This window comes from Moschus berezovskii, chromosome 20 (assembly GCF_049115385.1).
Source record: "Moschus berezovskii isolate FMDL1 chromosome 20, NW_MosBer_1.0, whole genome shotgun sequence".
Taxonomy (NCBI): Eukaryota; Metazoa; Chordata; class Mammalia; order Artiodactyla; family Moschidae; genus Moschus; species Moschus berezovskii.
This window is the reverse complement of record NC_142479.1, coordinates 32,452,712-32,472,422: the sequence shown is the minus strand read 5'-3', so window position 1 is coordinate 32,472,422 and position 19,711 is coordinate 32,452,712. Positions and strand designations below refer to the sequence as shown.

Sequence of the window (19,711 nt, the reverse complement as noted above, 5' to 3'; positions counted from 1 at the left end):
GGAGAAGCTGGACTCCTGGGGGTCAATGTGTGCTGTAGGCAGAACTGTCAAGCCCAGAGTGGTGTGGATGGCCCCACACCTGCCACCCTGTCGTGGGCGGAGAAGTTAGTGCACTCTCAACACATCACAGCCCTGGGGTCTGAAGTGAACAGAGAAGGAGGACAGCGCCGGGTTTCCCTCTCCCCCAGAGCCCCCTGCACAGACCTCCTGTCCCGGGGAGTGGCTGACGTCTCTCCCTGGGGTGGGGGTGGGGTTGGCTCTGTGTTCAGTTGGAGGAGTCAGAGTTCACTTGTGCAGCGGCCGTGAAAGCGCGGAAAGCGATGGAGGTGGAGATCGAAGACCTGCACTTGCAGATCGACGACATCGCCAAGGCCAAGACAGCGGTAAGGACGCGGGGTGTGCAGAGCCGGACTCGGGCGGCTGAGGGACGATGGCGCCATGACAGTGGCTCCTTTTATGCCAAACAAGGCTCCTTCCCCAGCCCAGGACTTTCTGCAAGGAGAGTAGGCCTCCACTCCTCTGCCTCTCCCCACTTAGAGGCCTGGGAGGGGGCGGCGAGATGGAGGAGAAAGCCAGCGAGGGCCTATCTCCCTGTTTAACCACCTGTCTGTGGGAGCTTGGCCACAGGCCCCAACACCATAAATAAAGCAGCTAATGTGGCTGAGGGATGTAAACAGGTACCTAGAGATTAGCAGAAGCACCGATAAGAGGACCGGATGACTCCGTTTCCCTCCCCTGCCCCCAGCCAGCCCCACTGACAAGCCCAAGCGGCAGCTAATTAGAGCGCTTATTTAATGCCTCCCTTTTAATTCCCCACCTCTCCCACGGCCCATCCATCGGCCGAGAGCTCATTACTGGGATGCGGCCACTGGTATACCTCCTCGGGCAGGGAGTGGGGCAGGGGAGGAGGCTGGGCTTGGCTCTGGGCTCCCTGGCCCCCCAGCTAGTGCCCCAGCTGCAGAGAGATGCCAGTCTCCTGGGCTTGATTTATCCCTGTGACATTTGTGCTCCTCAGCAGTTTTCAGGTGAGTAATTCAAATTCCTTAATTGTGTTAAAAAAGGCTGTTATAAAATTACCATTTTATTTAAATCCAAGTTAATAAATTTCTTGGCGGAGGCATCCCCAGCTCCCCGCAGCCCGGTAACAAGATGGATGGGGGCAGAGAAGGAGCCAACGCAGTCATTTTGGTTTGGAATTACTGGCTAATAGATTCATTCATTTCCTGAAGCTGCTGTTGGCTGTCTCTTCTCCTCCCTACAGGAGTGGACTGGCCGTGGGGACTGGATGGCCAGGGAGCAGGCAGTCCCCGGGGGGAGCAACAGTCCAGGCCAGGAGAGCTTCACAGATTTGAGGGGTCCTTCCCTGGGGCTTGGAGAGGGCAGAGTGCACAGAGGTTAAGGCCCAGCTGCTAGTGCTGGACGATGGGTCGTTTGGTTCTGGGTAGACCTTTTCTGCCTTCTCATTAGCCTCCAAAGAGCTGTGGGGAAGCAGCTGTCATTTAGCCCAGGGTCTGCCTGAGCTGGGCTTCCCAGGTGGCACTATTTGTAAAGAACCTGCCTGCTAATTCTGGAGATATGAGAGACATGGGTTCCATCCCTAGGTTGGGAAGATACCCTGGAGGAGGGCATGGCAACCTGCTCCAGTATTCTTGCCTGGAGAATCCCATGGACAGATGAGTCTGGTGGACTACAGTCCTTAGACTTGCAAAGAGCTGGACGTGACTGAAGTGACTTAACACACACACGCTGCCTAAGCTGCAAAGACAGTCCTTCCACTCAGTTCCCAGGCCCAGAGCAGGGCAGGACAGGCAGCTCCCTGAGCATCACTGGTCCTGGCACCCCCTCCAGCGGGTCGGCCTGGCCCCGTCATTAGCTCCTCCCACTGGTGGTGGCAAAGGGAGGTTCAGTCTTCCCACCCAGGGCCATTAGTCACGCCAGGCCTCATCCTCTCGGTCTGTCTTTGCCTCTGTCCAGCTGGAGGAGCAGCTGAGCCGCCTTCAGCGTGAGAAAAATGAGATCCAGAACCGGCTGGAGGAGGATCAGGAGGACATGAACGAGCTGATGAAGAAGCACAAGGCGGCCGTGGCTCAGGTACCCTGCCTGGGAGTGCCCGCCACACCCTGCACGGGCACCATCCCCTGGTTCACCTCCTAGGCCCCTGTCACGGTGCCTGTGTGCCCTGGCCCTCCAGGTGGGGCAGAGTGGGCTGGAGTTTGGTGCTCATGGGAAGTCCTGCTTCGGCACTCTCTCCTTTCCCAGGCCTCCCGGGACCTGGCTCAGATGAATGATCTCCAGGCTCAGCTAGAAGAAGCCAACAAAGAGAAGCAAGAGCTGCAGGAGAAGGTGGGGACCAGGATTTCCCCTGGTAAAGAGAGGGTGCCAAGGTCCCTGTTCGTGGGGACCAGCTCCCGAGCTCACAGGTTCACACACGCTTCTCTCTGCCATTAGTCAGCGTCAGTGAGTGCAAAGGCCTAGGCTTGGAGCCATGTCAATACAGCAGACATTGATGGCTTCAGCTGCCTCATTTTGCATTTCTGTTCCCTCTCTGGTCCTTAGTTCTCTCCTCTCTCTCCAAAGGGCAAAATCTTTGCCAGCACGGGGTCAGGTGGGGGGTGTCCCTGTCTCAGGGACCCATCCTTCCAGCTCCCTGTCCAGCCTTCTGGTCACCATGGTGATCCTGCAGGGAAGGGGGTATAGAACCTGCCCCTCCCCTTTCCAGGCTCAGTTCTTTCTTCCTTTCCTGCCCCCGCCCCCCAGCTACAAGCCCTCCAGAGCCAAGTGGAGTTCCTGGAGCAGTCCATGGTGGACAAGTCCCTGGTGAGCAGGCAGGAAGCTAAGATCCGGGAGCTGGAGACACGCCTGGAGTTTGAAAGGACCCAAGTAAAGCGGCTGGAGGTGGGCACACAGTTCCCCTATCCCTTCTGCAGTGGGGAAGGGCCGAGTGGCCCCGGCTGGAGCCACGCATGCTCAGCAGGGCCAGGCAGGCCTGAGGCTGCTCCTCTGAGGCCCCTGCCAAGCTGCCAGGCCAGCTGACGGGGCGGGTGCCTTCTCCCCCGCCCGCCCGGCCTGCTCTCTGGGCACCGCGGAGCCTGCCTGCTTTACATTCTGTTTCCGTGCGTGCTTTCTGCCAAGGGACCACAGCAGCTTAGCTTTTCGTCTTCATATTTTCCTCCACCGTGCGCTCCCCCCGTAGGTCCCCTCTCTGCTCTCCGGCAGGGTCATAAATATGCAGCGGATGGCGCCACTTCTTCAAGGGCTGGAGTCTGTCCTCTCATCTCACCGCTTGTGCTTTCTCTTTCCCTTTCTTATTCCCCTTTTCCGTCAATTTTCCCCACGCCTGCTGGCTCTGCTTGTCTCCTTCCCTCTTCATTTCCTCCATTTTCGCCCCATTTTTTTCCCTCTCCCTCTGAGTCTGTTTCCTCCCCAATCTCATTCCCTTCCTTACTACCCTGAGCTGTTTCTTCCTTTCTCCCCACCCCCTTTGCCCTCTCCCTCTACTTTTCATTCTCTTTCCTCTAAGCCCTCTCCTTTTTCTGTTCACCCCCGTCTTCTCTTTCCATCCCTCCTTCCTCCTAACTATAATCTCCATCCTCCACATTTAATCCTTTTGGTTCCACTCTCCCGAAGCCCGCATGCTCCAGCGCCTTTCTTTCCAACAGAGCAGGTAGGAAGAAAGAGGCCGGCAAAATGATCTCTCTGGGTTTACACCCCTCTCTCCCCATTTCCTTTCCTCCATCTCGAGCGTGTAGACATCATCTGAGCGCTGACTGGCCGCCATGAGAAGTGTGTTCATGGTGTGGGTGCTGCGCATCCCTGCCTCCTTCCCCCTTACCCCTGAGTCAGTGGAGCAGGAAAGAGGATGGGGATGGAACCAGGTGACCATGGGGCTGGCAATGGGCATCGGAGGGCATTAGTGCCCTTGACTTAGGAAGAAAATGTGGCTGAACCTCCTAAGACAAGGTCACAGTTCTCCAGAGAGCTACAGAGAATTAGAGGAGGCTTAGTAATAGTCCATGTTCTGCCTTGGTAATATTTTCGTCCACAGTGTACACACAGAAAGGGTTAAGTAGGTTGCCTCAGGCCCCAGAGCTATTACAGGGCAGAGGAGGCTGGTGGGCTGGTGGATGTTGAACAGACTGCAGCACTTGCCTCCTTTTCTCAAGGGTCCCAGTCCCTTTCCTCAGCTCTGTCTCTCATTTTGCCTTCAGCTCAGACAGGCAGTATTGTGGTTTAGATGCACAGAATGTTAAACACCTGTGGCCCTTAGAGATGTAGCCTAACACTCTTATTATTTTCAAGACATAGAGGCTACGGGCCGAGAGCGGAGCCCCCATGGCTGGTCCAAGATTAGGACCCGAGGCAGGGTGCTTCCCTCACACTGCCCCCATCTCCAGGTCGTTTTCTGCTCGGCGTCCTATGGCCTTGGAGAAGAAATGTGTTCAAGTTTCTGGGGAAAGAGAGATTCATTGGGTTTAGAGGGATGGCTTTGTGTTTGGCACATGATGACTGTTTAGTCTCCTCCTAATCCAGAATTCTTAGTAAAGTCATTTGCTTCTGAGCACAGGCTTTTGCTTTTACAGCTTCTTGGTTTAGGGTCTCTGGGGGAAGCCCTGCTGCTGGCGGAGGCCCCATACATGGCGTCAGTATGGGCTCTAGACAGAGCCCTCCTCCGACCTAGTGATGGTGGTGATAATGACGTAGCACCTTTCATCTTCCGAAGTGCTGTCACATCCCTTACCTGTTCGGTCCTTAAAAGACCCCTGGGGAATAGGTGTTATTCTCCCCCTTTTACAGAAAGGCAAAGGGAGCTGCCCCCCGCTTTAGTGCTTGCCCACATGAGTCCGGAGCTCTGCCGCACCCTGCTCTCTGCCCCGCTGATGGATCTCTCTTCCCACCGCCCTGTCCAGAGCCTGGCCAGCCGGCTCAAGGAAAACATGGAGAAGCTGACTGAGGAACGGGATCAGCGCGTGGCGGCTGAGAACCGGGAGAAGGAGCAAAACAAGAGGCTGCAGCGGCAGCTCCGGGACACTAAGGAGGAGATGGGCGAGCTCGCCAGGAAGGAGGCCGAGGCGAGCCGCAAGAAGCATGAACTGGTAATGCCCCCCACCCGCGAAGCCGCAGGCCGGCAGCCCTCTGAGATGCTGCTAAACACACGGGCTGCAAAGAAACCATGGTTTAGAGAACTGGAGGGATGAGAACGTGCCAAGAAGAGAGACAGTCCACCAAGCCTGAGGGCAGGCCAGGGGCTAAGGAGGGTGGCACCAGCTCTGCCTCAGGCGAGGCCGGGCCCCCACAGCCCAGCAACGCCAGAGCAGAGAAAGTTCTTCAGGTTCTCAGCAGCACCCACAGAGCTGCTGCTGACCCAGAAAGATGTGAAGCCGGCCTTTTCTGGGGCAATTGGGTGAGATGCCAGCCCTCCTGTGGACTGGACTGCCCCCTCTCCCTCCTAGGAGATGGATCTGGAGAGTCTGGAAGCTGCTAACCAGAGCCTGCAGGCTGATCTGAAACTAGCGTTCAAGCGCATCGGGGACCTGCAGGCCGCCATTGAGGACGAGATGGAGAGCGACGAGAACGAGGACCTCATCAACAGGTGAGGGGCCTCTGTGGCAACTGCGGCCGGCTCGGAGGCCCTCTTGACCACCTCCAGACCAGGTAGAACAGCTGTGACCTGGGTCTCCCCACCACTGAGCTGCCTGCCCACCCTCCCCTCACTGCCAGACCCCAGCACGGACCCCCATCCGGCGGTGGCTGAGGGCTGGACAGGTGGGGCTCGCATGAGAAGCCCTCCCCATACCCCTCCCTGGGCCTCCCAGGACCTGGCTCTCCAGCTCTGCCTGTTCAAGATGAGTTATTCCCCCGTTTAGCTGCATTTCTGACGGCGCCTGCCCCACTCTGGGGAGAGCAGAGATTTAGGGCTGTGGTGCCTTGTTACTGTGCCAGAGATTTTCTCTCATAAAACCCACCCGGGGAAAGGTTTAGGAGAGAGATTTGTGGTCTTAGGCTGAGGAGGCAGTCACGAGGCAGGCAGACCAGCGGTAGGGGTGAGTCAGGCCCTGGAGAAGCTCCTAAGGCTGCCCTGGGCAGACACCCCGGCCCGCGTGAAGGCTGGGGCTCCATCCTGCTCCTGGGCTGTCCAGGGAGCCTGCTTCTTTGGGGCAGGGAAATGGTACCCTGGGCAGCCTCCCTCTGAGTACAGCACTGTTCTACCTCCTGGTCTCAGCCAACCAGAGTCTTGTTTTGCTGAAGAAGGAGGGGGTCCTTGGCTGAAGGGTCCGCCCTGGTTTGCCTGTTGACTTTTTTGTGTTCTTTTGGCCCCCTTGCCCACCCCTTTCTTTCTGTTTCCAGTTTGCAGGACATGGTGACAAAGTATCAGAAAAGAAAGAATAAACCGTGAGGACTGGAGCGCACGCGCTCTCTGCCTCTCCTCGCGTGGTGTCTAACCACCCCTAACCCCGGGCTCTCGCTGTGCTGCATGTCGCATGTGGACACACAGTGACCTCCACTCCTCCTCGAGCTAGTCTCTCACGCTAACTGGGCTGACTCTGTCCTGGGGGAGGCAGGGCAGCAGGCCAGGGCCTGCATCGGAGGCAGAGGGCAGGCCATGAGGGTGCTCTGCTTGGGAGGCTTCTAGCCCCCAGATCCTTGGTCGGAGGATGGGGGCTCCATCAGAAAGGAGAGCTGTGCCTCAGTGCGGGGTCCCCATGGTCTGCCTTCCTGGGTTTTGGCCTCGCCTCCCTCAGAAACCAAGGCCACTTTCCGGCCTCTTTCTCTGGGGGAGAAGATCTGGGTTGGATTTCTCCCCATCCGTGGCTCCTTTGGAGCCTGACCTGCCTGAAAGAAGTGGGTATGTTTCATTTTGAAAGGTCCGCCCCCTACTTTCGGAGAAGGCAATGGCAAGCCACTCCAGTACTATTGCCTAGAAAATCCCATGGATGGAGGAGCCTGGTAGGCTGCAGTCTGTGGGGTCGCTAAGGGTCGGACACGACTGAGCGACTTCACTTTCACACATTGGAGAAGGAAATGGCAAACCACTCCAGTGTTCTTGCATGGAGAATCCCAGGGATGGGGGAGCCTAGTGGGCTTCCGTCTATGGGGTCACACAGAGTCGGACACGACTGAAGTGACTTAGCAGCAGCAGCCCCCTACTTTTGGTAGATGGGGTAGAAGGAGAGGGGCCTCTAACAGTTGTTGGGAGAAAGCAAGCGGCGGTGGATGATGGCATGGCAGGCTCTGCGTGGCAGGGGGAGGGAACACAGGCAGCTGTGTTTACTGTACCTGCCCTCACCATGGGCTCCTCAGGCAGGAGGAGGCCCCAGGCATTGGTGCTGGAGCTGTCAGTCAGGTGGGGGGAGCCCAGTAGCCCCACCTACTTTCCGTTTCCTTCTTTCTGGGTGTCAGCCGAACAGCAGGTGCAGATGCTTGTGCCTTCAGGAGGATTAGATCGAAGTGATCCTCCGTCAGATTCAACAGGGCTGGTCTTTGGAGGTTGTTATTCCAGGGCGGCCTTGGGTTTCCACCCCTCCCATCTCTGTTGCTGGCAGGCCTCCTCCTCTGGCCAGGATGGGCTGGCGGCAGCGCAAAGGACTCCGTGAGAGCTAATGATAAATGTAATAGTGTGTAACAGTGATAGAGGGCCGCTGGAGCCCGGTTGTCACACACAATTAATATCCCCCGCCGTTCTGTCTCCGTTTGTTTGTTCCCCTGCGATTCGGCTCCCAGTTAACTAATAGCACATGAGCCTGGACATAAATTGTATTTGACGCGAGGTTTAATTCCGACCATTTAAAATTTCAACTGCCCCCTGAGCAGGCCTGGCCCTGGAGTTTGTTTACGGGCCTGATTATTTAAGGAAAAGAAGCCAAACATCCTCTATAGGCTTGAAACTAAAGAGAAGGCAAGGGCAGGCAGGCCAGCTTCTCAACTCATTCGCTGCTCTGAATGTAAGGAGGCAAATTCATATTCTGGGCCCGTAACTGTCTGTCCCCTGTGTGTTCCAGCCCTGCCATCCTTGGGCTGTGGGAGCTTCGAGGCCTGATAAAATGCGCATTTCAGATCACATTCTAAACTACTGCACACATGCGTGTGCACACACACCAGTGTGCACTCAGGCAGGCACACGGGGGTCTGCAGTCCTAGCCCGGTTCCTGCTGACCGTAGAGGGGTGGTGTGGGTCTTTCCCTCGGCAGCTCTGGGCCCCAGCTCCAAGTTATTGAGCGCGCGTGCTAAGGCGGGCGAAAAATAATGTTTCGATTTACTTAGAGATACAGTTGTTATTGCCATAACCTTAATGAAAGCAGTAAACAGCACAGTATTAAGGGAGATTTATACAGAAACGCTTTTAACATGTAGACATAGATTTTGCGATGCATACAGCACCTCCTTTCTAAAGGCAATCAATATGGTTATGAACGGCAGTGATAAATTACAGGCTCTGAAGCTGGAGAAGGAGGTTTTTTGCACGGGTGTATAAATCAGGAGGTATTGGCGTTCCATGGGGCCCGTGCACCACAGTAAATCTGCCGGGCTCGGACGGGCACAGGGCTTGCATTAACGGTTTCGGGGTTGTCTACTAAACTCCTGTTTACCCAGGGCATCAGCCAGCCTCGTCTTTGTTATAATTCTGTATTTGACGGAAGCCCATAAAATACGCCTCTTTATTCCCCTCCCCACGAGTCCTGCTGTCTCACAGTCCCCAGAACAGTGTCTGGTGGTGTGGTTTCTTTTCTTTGCGTGTGTGTGTACATGCCTGTGTGACTATTTATTCAAGAACATAATTCAGGAACGGGGCTGCTCCTGTTGACACAGATGAAAGGAAATTTATATCAAGGAGAAATCCTAGCATATCCATAGCAGGGAACATGGTGAGCAGACATTTTGCAGAATTCTAGAAGCATTCTCACTCAGAAGCTGTCTCCAAGCCCTTGCTGCTTTGTGAAGAAATCTCCATGATTTCAGCATCAGAATTTGACTCCTGTGGGCTATCGAGAGGGCTCAGGTTAGCTTGGCCAGTAAAAGCCTTTGGGGAGCAAGAGCCACAGGCTTCCTGAGGGAGGAAGAGGAACTAGGAGAGACAGAGCCTTTACCTGGGACTTGTGGGTGTCCCCTCCCCCGCAATTTCCTGGTACAGCTTGAATCTTGAAGCTGTGACCAGCCCCTTGGAAAATGCTGCTGCCCCCACCCTGTCCTTTCTCTGTTTCTTAAAGGTCAAGGGGAGCTTCAGGATGGATCTGGGGTATGGTCTGTAGTGGCCAGGTTGGCACTGCCATCAGCCCAGGAGACTCCAGGTTCAAGTTCACTTAAGTCAGAATAAAGCCCTTCTCCATCCCATCGCCACCAACCCCCCTCTTGCAGTAAAGTCATGGAAAGTGAGAGTAGCCAAAGCCACATTTGGGGGAACAGGCAGACAAGAACAGCAGAACAGGCCTCAGGGAGGAGGTGAAGGGCCCCCGACTCCGCTTTTTAACCAAGAGCCGTTTAGCTAAAATTGACGAATGGACAGTTTCCCTGCTGTTCTCGGTCGGCTGGAGAGCAGCTTGTCCCAGAAAGTGGGGTGGGGGTGCCTCCATGTGCCCCAGGGTCTTCTTGGTGGCTGTCACACGGTGTGGCCTGCTGAGTGGGGCAGGATCCTTGTGAAAGGTGTGCTCTCGTCTAACCTCTCTTGTTCTGACTCACTGATGTGCATGCCACCCTGCATCCCACCCCCCGCTGAGACAAACCTGCTGCCACTTACTGCTCCCTCCTGGACCGTGGGTCATCACCTCCTCCCAGCCTTGCCTACCTTTCTGCTCCTCATCCCACAGTGAGGGGGACTCAGACGTGGACTCGGAGCTGGAGGACCGGGTCGACGGTGTCAAGTCATGGCTGTCTAAAAACAAGGGGCCTTCCAAGGCAGCTTCTGACGACGGCAGCTTGAAGAGTTCCAGGTAAGCACGTGGCCTTCACTGAGAGCAAAGGCCACGTCGTGCCCCAGGGATGGATGAGCAGTGCCTTGATCCCAAAGGGTGTGCCTCATGCCACCTGCATCTCTTTCTTGCCTGGAGGGGCCTAGGAACAGAGGATATGCACAGGAGGCCAGGTTTCTTCTTACTCAGGGTCTGCATCACCATTATTTTGCCTAAGGAATGTTTTACTTTACCAGGCTCAGGGCTTTGGTTTGGTGGGGGTTTAACTTCATCCCAACTCATTCATGCAACAGATGTTGATCGAGCTGCCTGATGGTTTGAGTCCTTGGAATCAAGACTGAAACAGGGCACAGGGGGACTCTGGATCCCACAGCCCTGGACAGGGCCAGCTTTAGACCTTTGAGGTCTTGGTAGGAATAGTAGCAGAAGAAGCCTCGGTTCCCCTTGACTCCCCATCACAGCTACAGACACACTTCATTCTCTGCCTGTTCTCTTCTTCCTCTGGTTTTTTCACTTGGCCTCCACTATGCCTTCTGCTAACACCCATCCACTGCAGAAACTGGCTCCCCTGTTGTCCAGGCCAGTCACAGTCTTCTGATGGCACAGGCAGCTACCCCAGAAATCTGGGACTCCGATTCCCATCTGGGACTCCGATTCCCATCCCTCTCCTCTTGGCCAGCGTGGGTCCCCTGCTCCTACCCCTCCTGCCACCACTTCTCTGATGACTAATCCTGATCCCCTAGGACACACTGTTCCACCCCCTCCGAGAGACAGCTGCTGTGCTGGGTAGAAGGAGTAATCCCTCTCTTCCCTCAAGGGCTTCCCAGGTGGCTCAGTGGTAAAGAATCCACCTTCCAATGCAGGAGACGCGGGTTCGATCCCTGGGTCGGGAAGATCCCCTGGAGAAGGAAATGGCAACCCACTCCAGTATTGTTACCTGGGAAATCCCATGGACAGAGGAGCCTGGCGGGCTACAGTACAGGGGGTGGCAGGGAGTGTGGGGACACGACTTAGCAACTAAGCCACAACCACAATTCCTTCTCTAACGCCCCTGAGGCCCCTTGCCAAGCCCAGCCCCTCACCACAAGCACCCAGCCAGCCCCCCTCTAATTGGTTTAATGTATTTGGCCAAACAACATTTTGTTATTGCAGAAAATGCTGCCTTCCCCGCCCCACTGCCGTTCACCGCAGCGTGGCACCAGGCTCCAGGTAGTTGACAATGAAATAAATTGAACTAAACGTTTTAGAGGGGGAAAAGTGATGAAATAGAACAATAGTCTAATTTACATGACATTCTCCGTGAAGCTATTTTCACTGACGCAAATTATTTTGCTTCATTTCCTCCGACGTGCTCACCGCCACTTTGCCAGAGCCGCTGCCGAGCTCTCCGCCTTCCTCCTCCTCCTCCTCCTCCCTCCCCCGGTGTCTTTATTCTCTGGGTTTAATGCCTGTCTCTCTCTCTCTCATTCTCTCTCTCTGCTGCCCCCGAATCTATCCATGCCAGAACCGCCCTCAGCACCGCGGGGAAGGAGGGCAAGGGGGTGGAGGAGAGGCCAGCCTCGGTGCTCAGCTCGCTGAGCTACCGAAAGCGGCTCACCCTGAAGGACTCCATCGGGGGCACCGGGGACGAGGATTCGCTCTTCACCACCCTGAGCGAGCGGCCGGCCTCCCCGGAGAGGCCCCCCCGGAAGGCCCGCGGGGGCCCCAAGGATGAGCCGGGCTCGGGCAGGAAGTCCGAGGAGCCGGACGAGGGCGGCGCGGTCCTCCCCGGCGGCGTCGGGGGCCGCACGAGCCGGCTGGAGAAGCGCTGGGGCTCAGACTTGGACCGGGCCTCGGCCGTCTCAGCGCCGGTCAGCCGGGCCTCCTCGGCCACGCGGCGCGGCTCCGGCAGCGAGGACGGGGTGCGCTCCTCCTTGAGCTTCTCGCTGTCGGGCTCCCCCAGTTCCCGCCGCAGCACCTCCCGGCTCGACAGCCTGTCGGTGACCCTCAGCCCTTCCTTGGGCCGGGCCTCGCTCCTCGGCCGCGAGAGCCCCGATTCCCGCCTGTCCCTGGGCCGAAGCTGCCTGGACGACTGGGACGATGGAGCCAGCGTGGCCTTGAGCGAGGCGCACTCGCAGTACAGCCACCCGTCGTCTCTGGCCCGCAGTCTGTCGGTGCCACCCCGGCCTCGCACCTCCGCCTCCTCCACCCAGGAGGAGCCTCTGGGCTCCAGCGTCCGCCCGGCCAGCCGCCGCTCCTACCTGGATCCAGACCTGGAGGCCGCCATCAACGAGGTCCTGAGCTACAAACCCGCCCCGTTCCACCGGAGCAGCCTGGGGCCGGACTCTGAGGAGGATGACCGGAAGAGCATCCAGAGCACCCGCAGCGCCCGGCTGGACCCTCCGGAGCGAGCCACCAGCATCCGCCGCTCCGCCTCGGCCGCAGACGTGTCTCGGTCCCGCGGCAGCCGGAAGAGCCGGAGCAAGAGGAGGAGTAGCTCCAGCTCCAGCTCCAGCTCCGAAGATTCCTCGGAGCACAGGCGGCGGAAGAAGGGGCGCTCTCGGAAGAGCAAGAAGAAGTCCAAATCGAGAAGGAAGAGAACGGAGTCGGAGTCCTCCTCCTCCTCTTCCTCCTCCTCGTCCAGCGGCTCTACCGTCTCGGGCCACAGTCGCTCGAGCGTGAAGAAGGGCCCGGCTGCGGAGGACGAGGAGGCCGGGCAGGGGCGCCGGCAGTCCCGGAAGGAGGAGAAGAAGCGCAAGAAGGAGGTGGACAGCCTGATGATGCGGTACCTGTACCGGCCCGAGAGCGACTAGTGCAGTAGGTGGCACCCGGCACGGAGTGCAGAGCATGGCGTGTGCCACTCGGTGTGAACTAACTTGCTCCCGGCCCACCCGCCACCACTCGGGCCCCTCCTGCGTTCCTCTCCAGCGAGCCTGGCCTCAGAGAGCTTCCTAGCTCCCTCAGAGAGCGGAGGCTGGCTGAGCTGGTCAGTCGTTCTGAGCCCAATGACGAACTCGCTGGTGACATCAAGTCACAACTCCCACTTAGCAAGCCCTTACCCTGGGCCAGGGACCACCCCCCTAATATACTTGCGGTATTTTATTCACTTAATCCTCACACTAACCCCAAAACAAAGATCTGATCACCAACCCATTTTCTAGGAAAATAAGGTGAGGTGTAGGCGTGTTAAGTCATTTGCCAAGGTTCAGTTCAGTAGCTCAGTCGTGTCCGACTCTCCGCGACCCCATGAATCACAGCACGCCAGGCCTCCCTGTCCATCACCAACTCCCAGAGTTCACTCAAACTCATGTCCACGGAGTCGGTGATGCCATCCAGCCATCTCATTCTCTGTCGTCCCCTTCTCCTCCCGCCCCCAACCTTTCCCAGCATTTGCAAGGTTACAGAGCTGAAAAGTGATGTTGCCAGGATTTGAATGAAGTCTCTTCAGCTCACCCTTAACCACTCTTCTATAGGACCTAAGGCAGGGCACATGAGCATAATATTTACTGTATGGGCCTAGCAGCATACATGCAGAACTTTTGCCCACAGTCCTGAAGGGCTGGGCCTGGGAAAGGGCTGGACCCCCAGGTGTGAGTTGGTGCATCAGTGGCCATCAGCAATTATGGGAGCTTTTGTTCAGCTCTCCCTCTGCCCTGCAATGTCATCTTCCCCTCTGGCATGGATCTCCAGGCTCAGAGTGCAAGGCTTACAGCACCCACAGCACCACACCCTGCAGCAGACCTGGAGATGCCTGACTCTCTCCCCACCCCTCCCACCTGAAGCCCACACATGGGCGTCACCTCGTCTTAGCTCATCTTGTAAAGTTTTAATGAATAGGAATTAGCAGCTGTTGAGTGACAGCCCCCTCCTGGTTCTGCTGCCTCTCCCAGCCTTCTCCCTGTGGGAAGGAAGATCAAGCTGTTAGACCCTTTATGCCCACACCCCCACCTCGGAAAAAAGGCAAAGACTGACTCATTGGAATACCATTGTTGCCACTCTCCCTGGTGGGTGGTGACATTTGGATCACCCTGGTTATGTGAAGCTGTTTTTGGCATGGTACCCTCCCAGGGCAAGCTTGTTGCTTCCCAGGAGGTATGACCTTAGAGCGCAGCGCCCCTGGGGCACGGGCAGTGTTTCCTTGATGCATGAACTAACACATACATGTTGCATGCTTGTGGGCCTCTTATGCAGTGGAGCTGCTGAGCAAGCACACTGACTTGGGCTGGTTTCTACCAAAAGGGACCAGTTTCGTTTTAAGGAACGGAGCCTATGAAAGCGAATGTTACTTGCAGCTGCTTGGAGATGGTGATGGGATGGGTTTGGGGAGACAGCATGGGGGAGGTGGAACCTGAACCCAGACAAGGCTCACGGCTAACTCAGATTCTGTGGGCCCTGAGTTGCTCCAGTACCAAGCCCTTGGACTTAGACCTGCTCTGTGGCTTCCCGCATGTGCCAGATGGTTGCAGGATGCTCTGGGAGGAGCAGGAAGCATCTCAGTTGTTCTAGGGAGCTGCTGTTAGCACCGCAGTGAGAAAAGGCAGGGGTAATGATATTGTGACCATCGCAGCTTTCCACTGAACCGCCCTGCTGAATGCCCTACTGCCCCAGCTCAGGAAGTCAGCTGATGGGCTGTGAGGGGAGGTTTGGGAAGCAGAGGGGGTCAGGCCCTTCTGAGCACTGCCCTAATACCTGGAGAGGGAGACACGGGCCTAGCCAGGTCATCCCACAGTGCCCAGCAGCTGGTGGACTGCAGACCCCAGTGACTCAGTCCGTCGTCACCATTGCCCCAGCAAGAACAAACACACATACAACCTGTTTCTTCCTTCAGCCACCAGCACAGCCCTTTTTGTCCACCTAGTCCTGAAACCCTACACACCACCACATCCAACAAGAGTTGGATTCACTGCAGGGAGAGTGGGCACTGAGCCAGAAGCTAACCAACTAATACAGAGCTGGCAAGAGAAAGGCTCGGGGAGAGAGAACCTAGTTGGACTCAGGGGGAACTGGCTTTGGGCAAATAAACTGTGACGAGTTGGGGCAGGGGCTGAGTGGCTTAGCTTTCCACCTGGTGATGGGGACCTTTGAGAATTCAGAACAGGAAAGCATCACAGCAAAGGGTGGGGGAGGGGACCGCCACCCTGGGCTCGCCCAGCGGGAATTAGCTTGTGCACCAAATCATTTGTGACAGCGTGGAGCAGGAAACACTGGCTTGTGGAAAGGAAAGCATTTGAAACCATTTGGTTAAGATGTTCAAATTGCAGCCCTGACTCTTGCCCTGGGGAAGGGGGCTGTTGGTCACAGCTGTGGCCGCAGAAGCCACAAAGGAAACTGGCTAAGGAGCATCCAAGGTGGGAGCAGGGGAGAGAGGGGCCTGGCATGTATCCCTCCCGGCTGCCTCTGCTGCTGCTGCCAGCATCTGGATGGAATGGTGCTGAAACCCAGCAGTCATTCATCCAGGTGTCTGCCTGGCAGGCACAGGATATGGAACTGGGGGCTGCAGCTTCACTCTGAGGAGAGGTGTGAGGAAGGAAGGGAGCATCCCACTTTCATCTGGGTCCCAGCCCTGGCATCTACCTCACCCCCTCCTTTGCCCTTAAAATAACCCTACTGTCTTTCCACAAAGCCAGTTCCTTCCTTTGCCCAATAGCAGACCTTAGCATTGGGTGCCCAGAAGTTCTCAAAAAAAAGAAAATCAGGCTCCCACTGATTCAGAATTCAAACAATCCAAAAGCTAAAATGACCCCAATTTTTCCTATGTTGCACAGTCCTCGTTGAGCTTTATAATTTTGTCCCTGAGACACCCCAGAGTCCTTATGTGCCTGTGGCCCATCCAAGTAAGACTCATTTATGTTCAGTCTAGTTTGTATTAAATGTGTTTTGTGCTATTCTGATTCCTTTAAAAATGGTAATTCATTCATGAGACATACGATAACTATTAACCAGGCTGCCCCATTCCTGAACCATTTTGCATAATTGAACATGTATTCTATCAGGCTCTTCCTTCTCCCCAGGGGTAGAGAGAGAGAGAGACCAACCTTTACACACACCCCGGGCTCTCACCCAGACCAGTGGGGAGAATGCAGGTTTCGTCTTGTTTTCTCCTTAGGTCACCCGTCTGATGACAAGGTGGAGTCCTCAAGAGGCTCTGAGGCCTAAGGTCCCAGGTTCAGATTTACATACTGGCTGTGTGACCTTGGGCAAGCTGCTTGTCTCTGTGAACTAGCTTCCTCATGACATTTTATGTGGTAAAGAATAAGCACATCCACCCTGCCTGGGACAGTGTCTCACATACAGGAAATACCCAGCGATCAAATCCTTTCCTCACCACAGTTGGAAAAGCTGAGAATGTGGTTCTTTCTTGGAGAAAATGTTTTCTCTTTCCTCCTGTTTTGGTTTAGAGATATAAGATCTCTGAAAGGTTTAGTAAACAAGGGCCTTCCTCAAATCCTTAAATCAGAATGGGAGGTACTGAAATCACAGGGTTCCTGTTTATCCTAGCAGAAGCTCTATAGGATCGGGAAGTAGGGCTGTGTTCCTGGGAGCCCAGGGCAGGGGCCCACTGAGCGCAGGGCACTGGTAGGGGTGGAGCCACCCTGGGCTCAGTGGGCTGCATTTTCTCCAGCAGTGCTGAAATTACAGTTCAGAAGCGAAGGTGGGAGGGTCAGGGGAAGGGTGCTCTAAGGCTTTGGAAAAGATAAGAAAGGGAAGATGACTAGAAGTGGAAGTGAGATCCCATCCATGCTGGACACCATGAATCTGCTCCATCCAGGGAGAAATGCTTCTTCATACCTTGGTTGGGGAGACAATGCAAGGCTCCCAGTGGCCTGATGAAAACTATGGGGTTGGATTGTGGTACCAAGACAGGGATGACTTTGCCACCCTGAAACAGAGGTCTTGCCAGCTCCTATATCCTCAGTCTCAATTCCTTGTGAGTAGACGGTGTCATGGTCAAAGATAGAAATTCTCACCACCCTTAGAAAAATCTGATTAGGAGGCAGGGTTATGATCTGGGAGTATTCAATGGGGAAAGCCTCTCCTTGGAAGGAATCTTTTGGGGAGTAACCTTTACTAAGATAGGTTGTAGTCCTGTAATCACCAGATCTCCAGTCTCCAGGTCAATGCAATTCATGCACTGCCTGTAGCAGAATCTTCCAGAGAGGGAGTTGAAAATGCAGAATTCCTGGGTTTCACCCAAGAGCTAGCAAATGAGAACTTCTTGGGGAAAGAACATGGGATCCGCAGCCAGTTCTTACGCACGTTCAAGTTCGAGACCCACCGCTCTTCAGCATCACTTTCTTCAGAGTTGTAGAAAGTTCTCAGAATCAGAGAGATGTCCTTCCTCTTACTATTCTGAGTATCTTCTGGGGAAACTGGGGAATCTCACTTCTATTTCTCAATTTGTGGCTTTGGGGGAGTGCTGTGACAAGGTTGGGGGGGCCTCCTTTGGACCAAAGGCCTTGGTGCTGAAGGTAAAGAGCGTCCTTCCTCTGACCTCATTTCTCTCTCCCTGCAGCCCCACCAGCTACTGGAAGTCCCTTGCCCCTGACCGTTCAGATGATGAGCATGACCTTCTCGATGGCACCTCCAGGCCCCGATACGCCCACAACTATCTGAGTGACAGTGACACAGAGGCCAAGCAGACAGAGACCAACGCATAGCCCAGGGGAGTGGTGTGGACCCTCCCACCCACCGTCTCCTGCTGCTGTGGGCGCCACTCTCGTGGGGCCTGGGTCTCCCCATCCGACTGCGGATCTGCATGGGAAACCCCTGACCCTCTTCGGTCTGGGGGCTTCCCAGGCTGTGGGTATCTGACATCTCCACGTGGAAGAGTGGAGGGAAGAGCGATTCTGAAAAGAGAACTTTCTGCTCCTGCCTTGGGCCACCGTGGGTGGCAGGTGGCTTGGCACCGCACGGAGCCAGCAGGTTGACCTCCATGTCAGCGCCCCGCTCAGGGACGGTGGACAGATTGCCTCCTGGGACATTCTCGGGTTGCTGGGTCCATGGGGTGGAGTCTGGGGCAGGAAACAGCAATTCCTTCCCCCTTGGCTTGGAGCGAGGGCTTTCTCTTCTCAGTGCCTGCTGTCTATTTCCTTTTTTTAATTTAATGCCCAACCTCTCCATCGCAGCTGTATCCCTGAGAGTGGGAGGGGGGCCTGCCGCGGCAGCTGGCCCACCTCCCCACACCAGGAACAACTAGAGGAATCTCAGCTTCATCTTTACTCTTCAGAGAGCAGGCCTTTCTCTGTGCCGCTGGAGAGACTGGTGAGCAGACCTGGGTCCAGCTTCTTAAGAGTCCGAGTCGGGAGGGACTCTCAGGTGCTTCTGGGGTCAAGCTGAGCAAGCCTACACAGACAGGGGTGTGGACGTACCAGCAGGAACTTCCAGCCCCCACCCCTCTACGTCTCATCCGTGTGTTAATGTGCAATGACCTATTTAACAGTAAACCCGCTCCACCTACGCCAATTCGGGGCTTATCCAAGCACTGCCTCCCTCCCCCTCAGTCCTAGTTGCCTGGATCACAAGCTCAACTTGAGAGGGAAGGCCTTGGGTGGAGGGCTTGTGACTGGAAAAACTGAAGATGGAGGTTTTGGTCAGTACTAACATGTATTAGCCGCAAGTCCTCACCCTGAGACCTGAGCCTGAGTCATTTTTCTTCTTCTAATCGCCCACACACTTATCCCAGACATAACAACATGGGGACTGACAGTCCCAGCTCCCCCCACCCCCGCAAAGATCATCCCACCAATACCTCCAGACCTGGGGGCCCAAGGGCAGTGCCTGGTGCCGCTCCCATCTGCTGTCCCCTTCTTCTCTCCTGCAATTGGTTTGTACTCATTGGGCTGTGCTCTCCTCCCCATTTACCTGATGTATGGAAATAAACGTCCTTTTTCTCCTGGCGCTGCCAGTTTTCCTTCCTGTTCCTTCAGGCTCAGTAAAGTCCAGGGTCGGCACATGGGAACAGAGCAAGGCTGCTGCTGAGGACCGGGGGGCGTCACCCTGGCCTCTGACCCGCTGCCATGTCAGACCAGCGCCACTCAGAGAGCTTTGGCAGGTCATCTGGAGCAGGCAGAGGCAGTGGGTGAGAGAACCGGTCAAGAAAGACATAAACCTCCCTTCTGTTTTAAAAGCCCGAGGATTGTAATTCAGGTTGGCAGAGCCATCCAGGTCTTGTCCTACCCTGGCCTCCACTTGGGAATGTTGAGGTTACTCTGATTGTTAAATCTTGCCAATTACAGAAATCCTATCTTCCTTTTTAAGGATGCAAACGTTTATTAGATTTTTTTTTAACTTTTTTATTTTTGGTTGTGCTGGGTCTTCCTTGCTGTGCGTGGACTTTCTCTAGTTGTGGCAAGTGGCGGCTAGATACTCTCCAGTTGGGGTGCTCAGGCTTCTCATTGCAGTGGCTTCTGTTGTTTCGGAGCATGGTGGCACACAGGCTTAGTTCCCCCACAGCATGTGGACTCTTTCCAGACCAGGGATCGAACTGTGTCCCCTGCATTGGCAGGCAGATTCTTAACCACTGGACCACCAGGGAAGTCCCAAAGATGACTTTCTGACCTCCAATCCCATGGGCCACAGGGCAACTTGAATAGGCTGGGTGTGCTGGCTTCTCCACCCTGCTCAATCTCTGCCTTCATGTCTCAGTTCACATTTGGTCCCCTCCCTGACAGCTGAGAGGCAGCTCATGCAAAAGGGCAAGAAACAAATGACCCTTCTCCTCCTCTGCCTCTTGTAATATGACCAGTTATAATCCCTGCATGCATAAAGTATTTACAGCTGGTCAATTAGGCTCCCCTGGTTTGTACAGTAGGCAAGAAAGGATATCAGAC

At 55.5% G+C, this 19,711-nt stretch overlaps 1 protein-coding gene across 10 annotated transcripts in view; it reads left to right on the top strand.

Annotated features, from left to right (window-relative positions):
* The window catches only part of MYO18A (myosin XVIIIA), a 101,180-nt gene extending 82,401 nt beyond the window's left edge, over positions 1-18,779 (top strand). For 5 of the 10 annotated variants that reach the window (XM_088828732.1, XM_088828731.1, XM_055402446.2 and 2 more), the window contains 10 exons: positions 270-383; positions 1,975-2,091; positions 2,260-2,343; positions 2,758-2,895; positions 4,908-5,093; positions 5,451-5,590; positions 6,346-6,390; positions 9,801-9,923; positions 11,407-12,698; positions 17,395-17,535. In XM_088828732.1, the coding sequence (XP_088684858.1) occupies positions 270-383; positions 1,975-2,091; positions 2,260-2,343; positions 2,758-2,895; positions 4,908-5,093; positions 5,451-5,590; positions 6,346-6,390; positions 9,801-9,923; positions 11,407-12,694 (2,235 nt within the window). In that variant the 3' untranslated portion in view covers positions 12,695-12,698; positions 17,395-17,535. Of the gene's footprint in view, positions 1-269; positions 384-1,974; positions 2,092-2,259; positions 2,344-2,757; positions 2,896-4,907; positions 5,094-5,450; positions 5,591-6,345; positions 6,391-9,800; positions 9,924-11,406; positions 12,699-17,394 lie in introns of all 10 variants that reach the window. The other 5 variants (XM_088828739.1, XM_088828737.1, XM_088828740.1 and 2 more) reach the window with 3 other exon arrangements.
* The last annotated feature ends 932 nt before the right edge of the window (positions 18,780-19,711 follow it).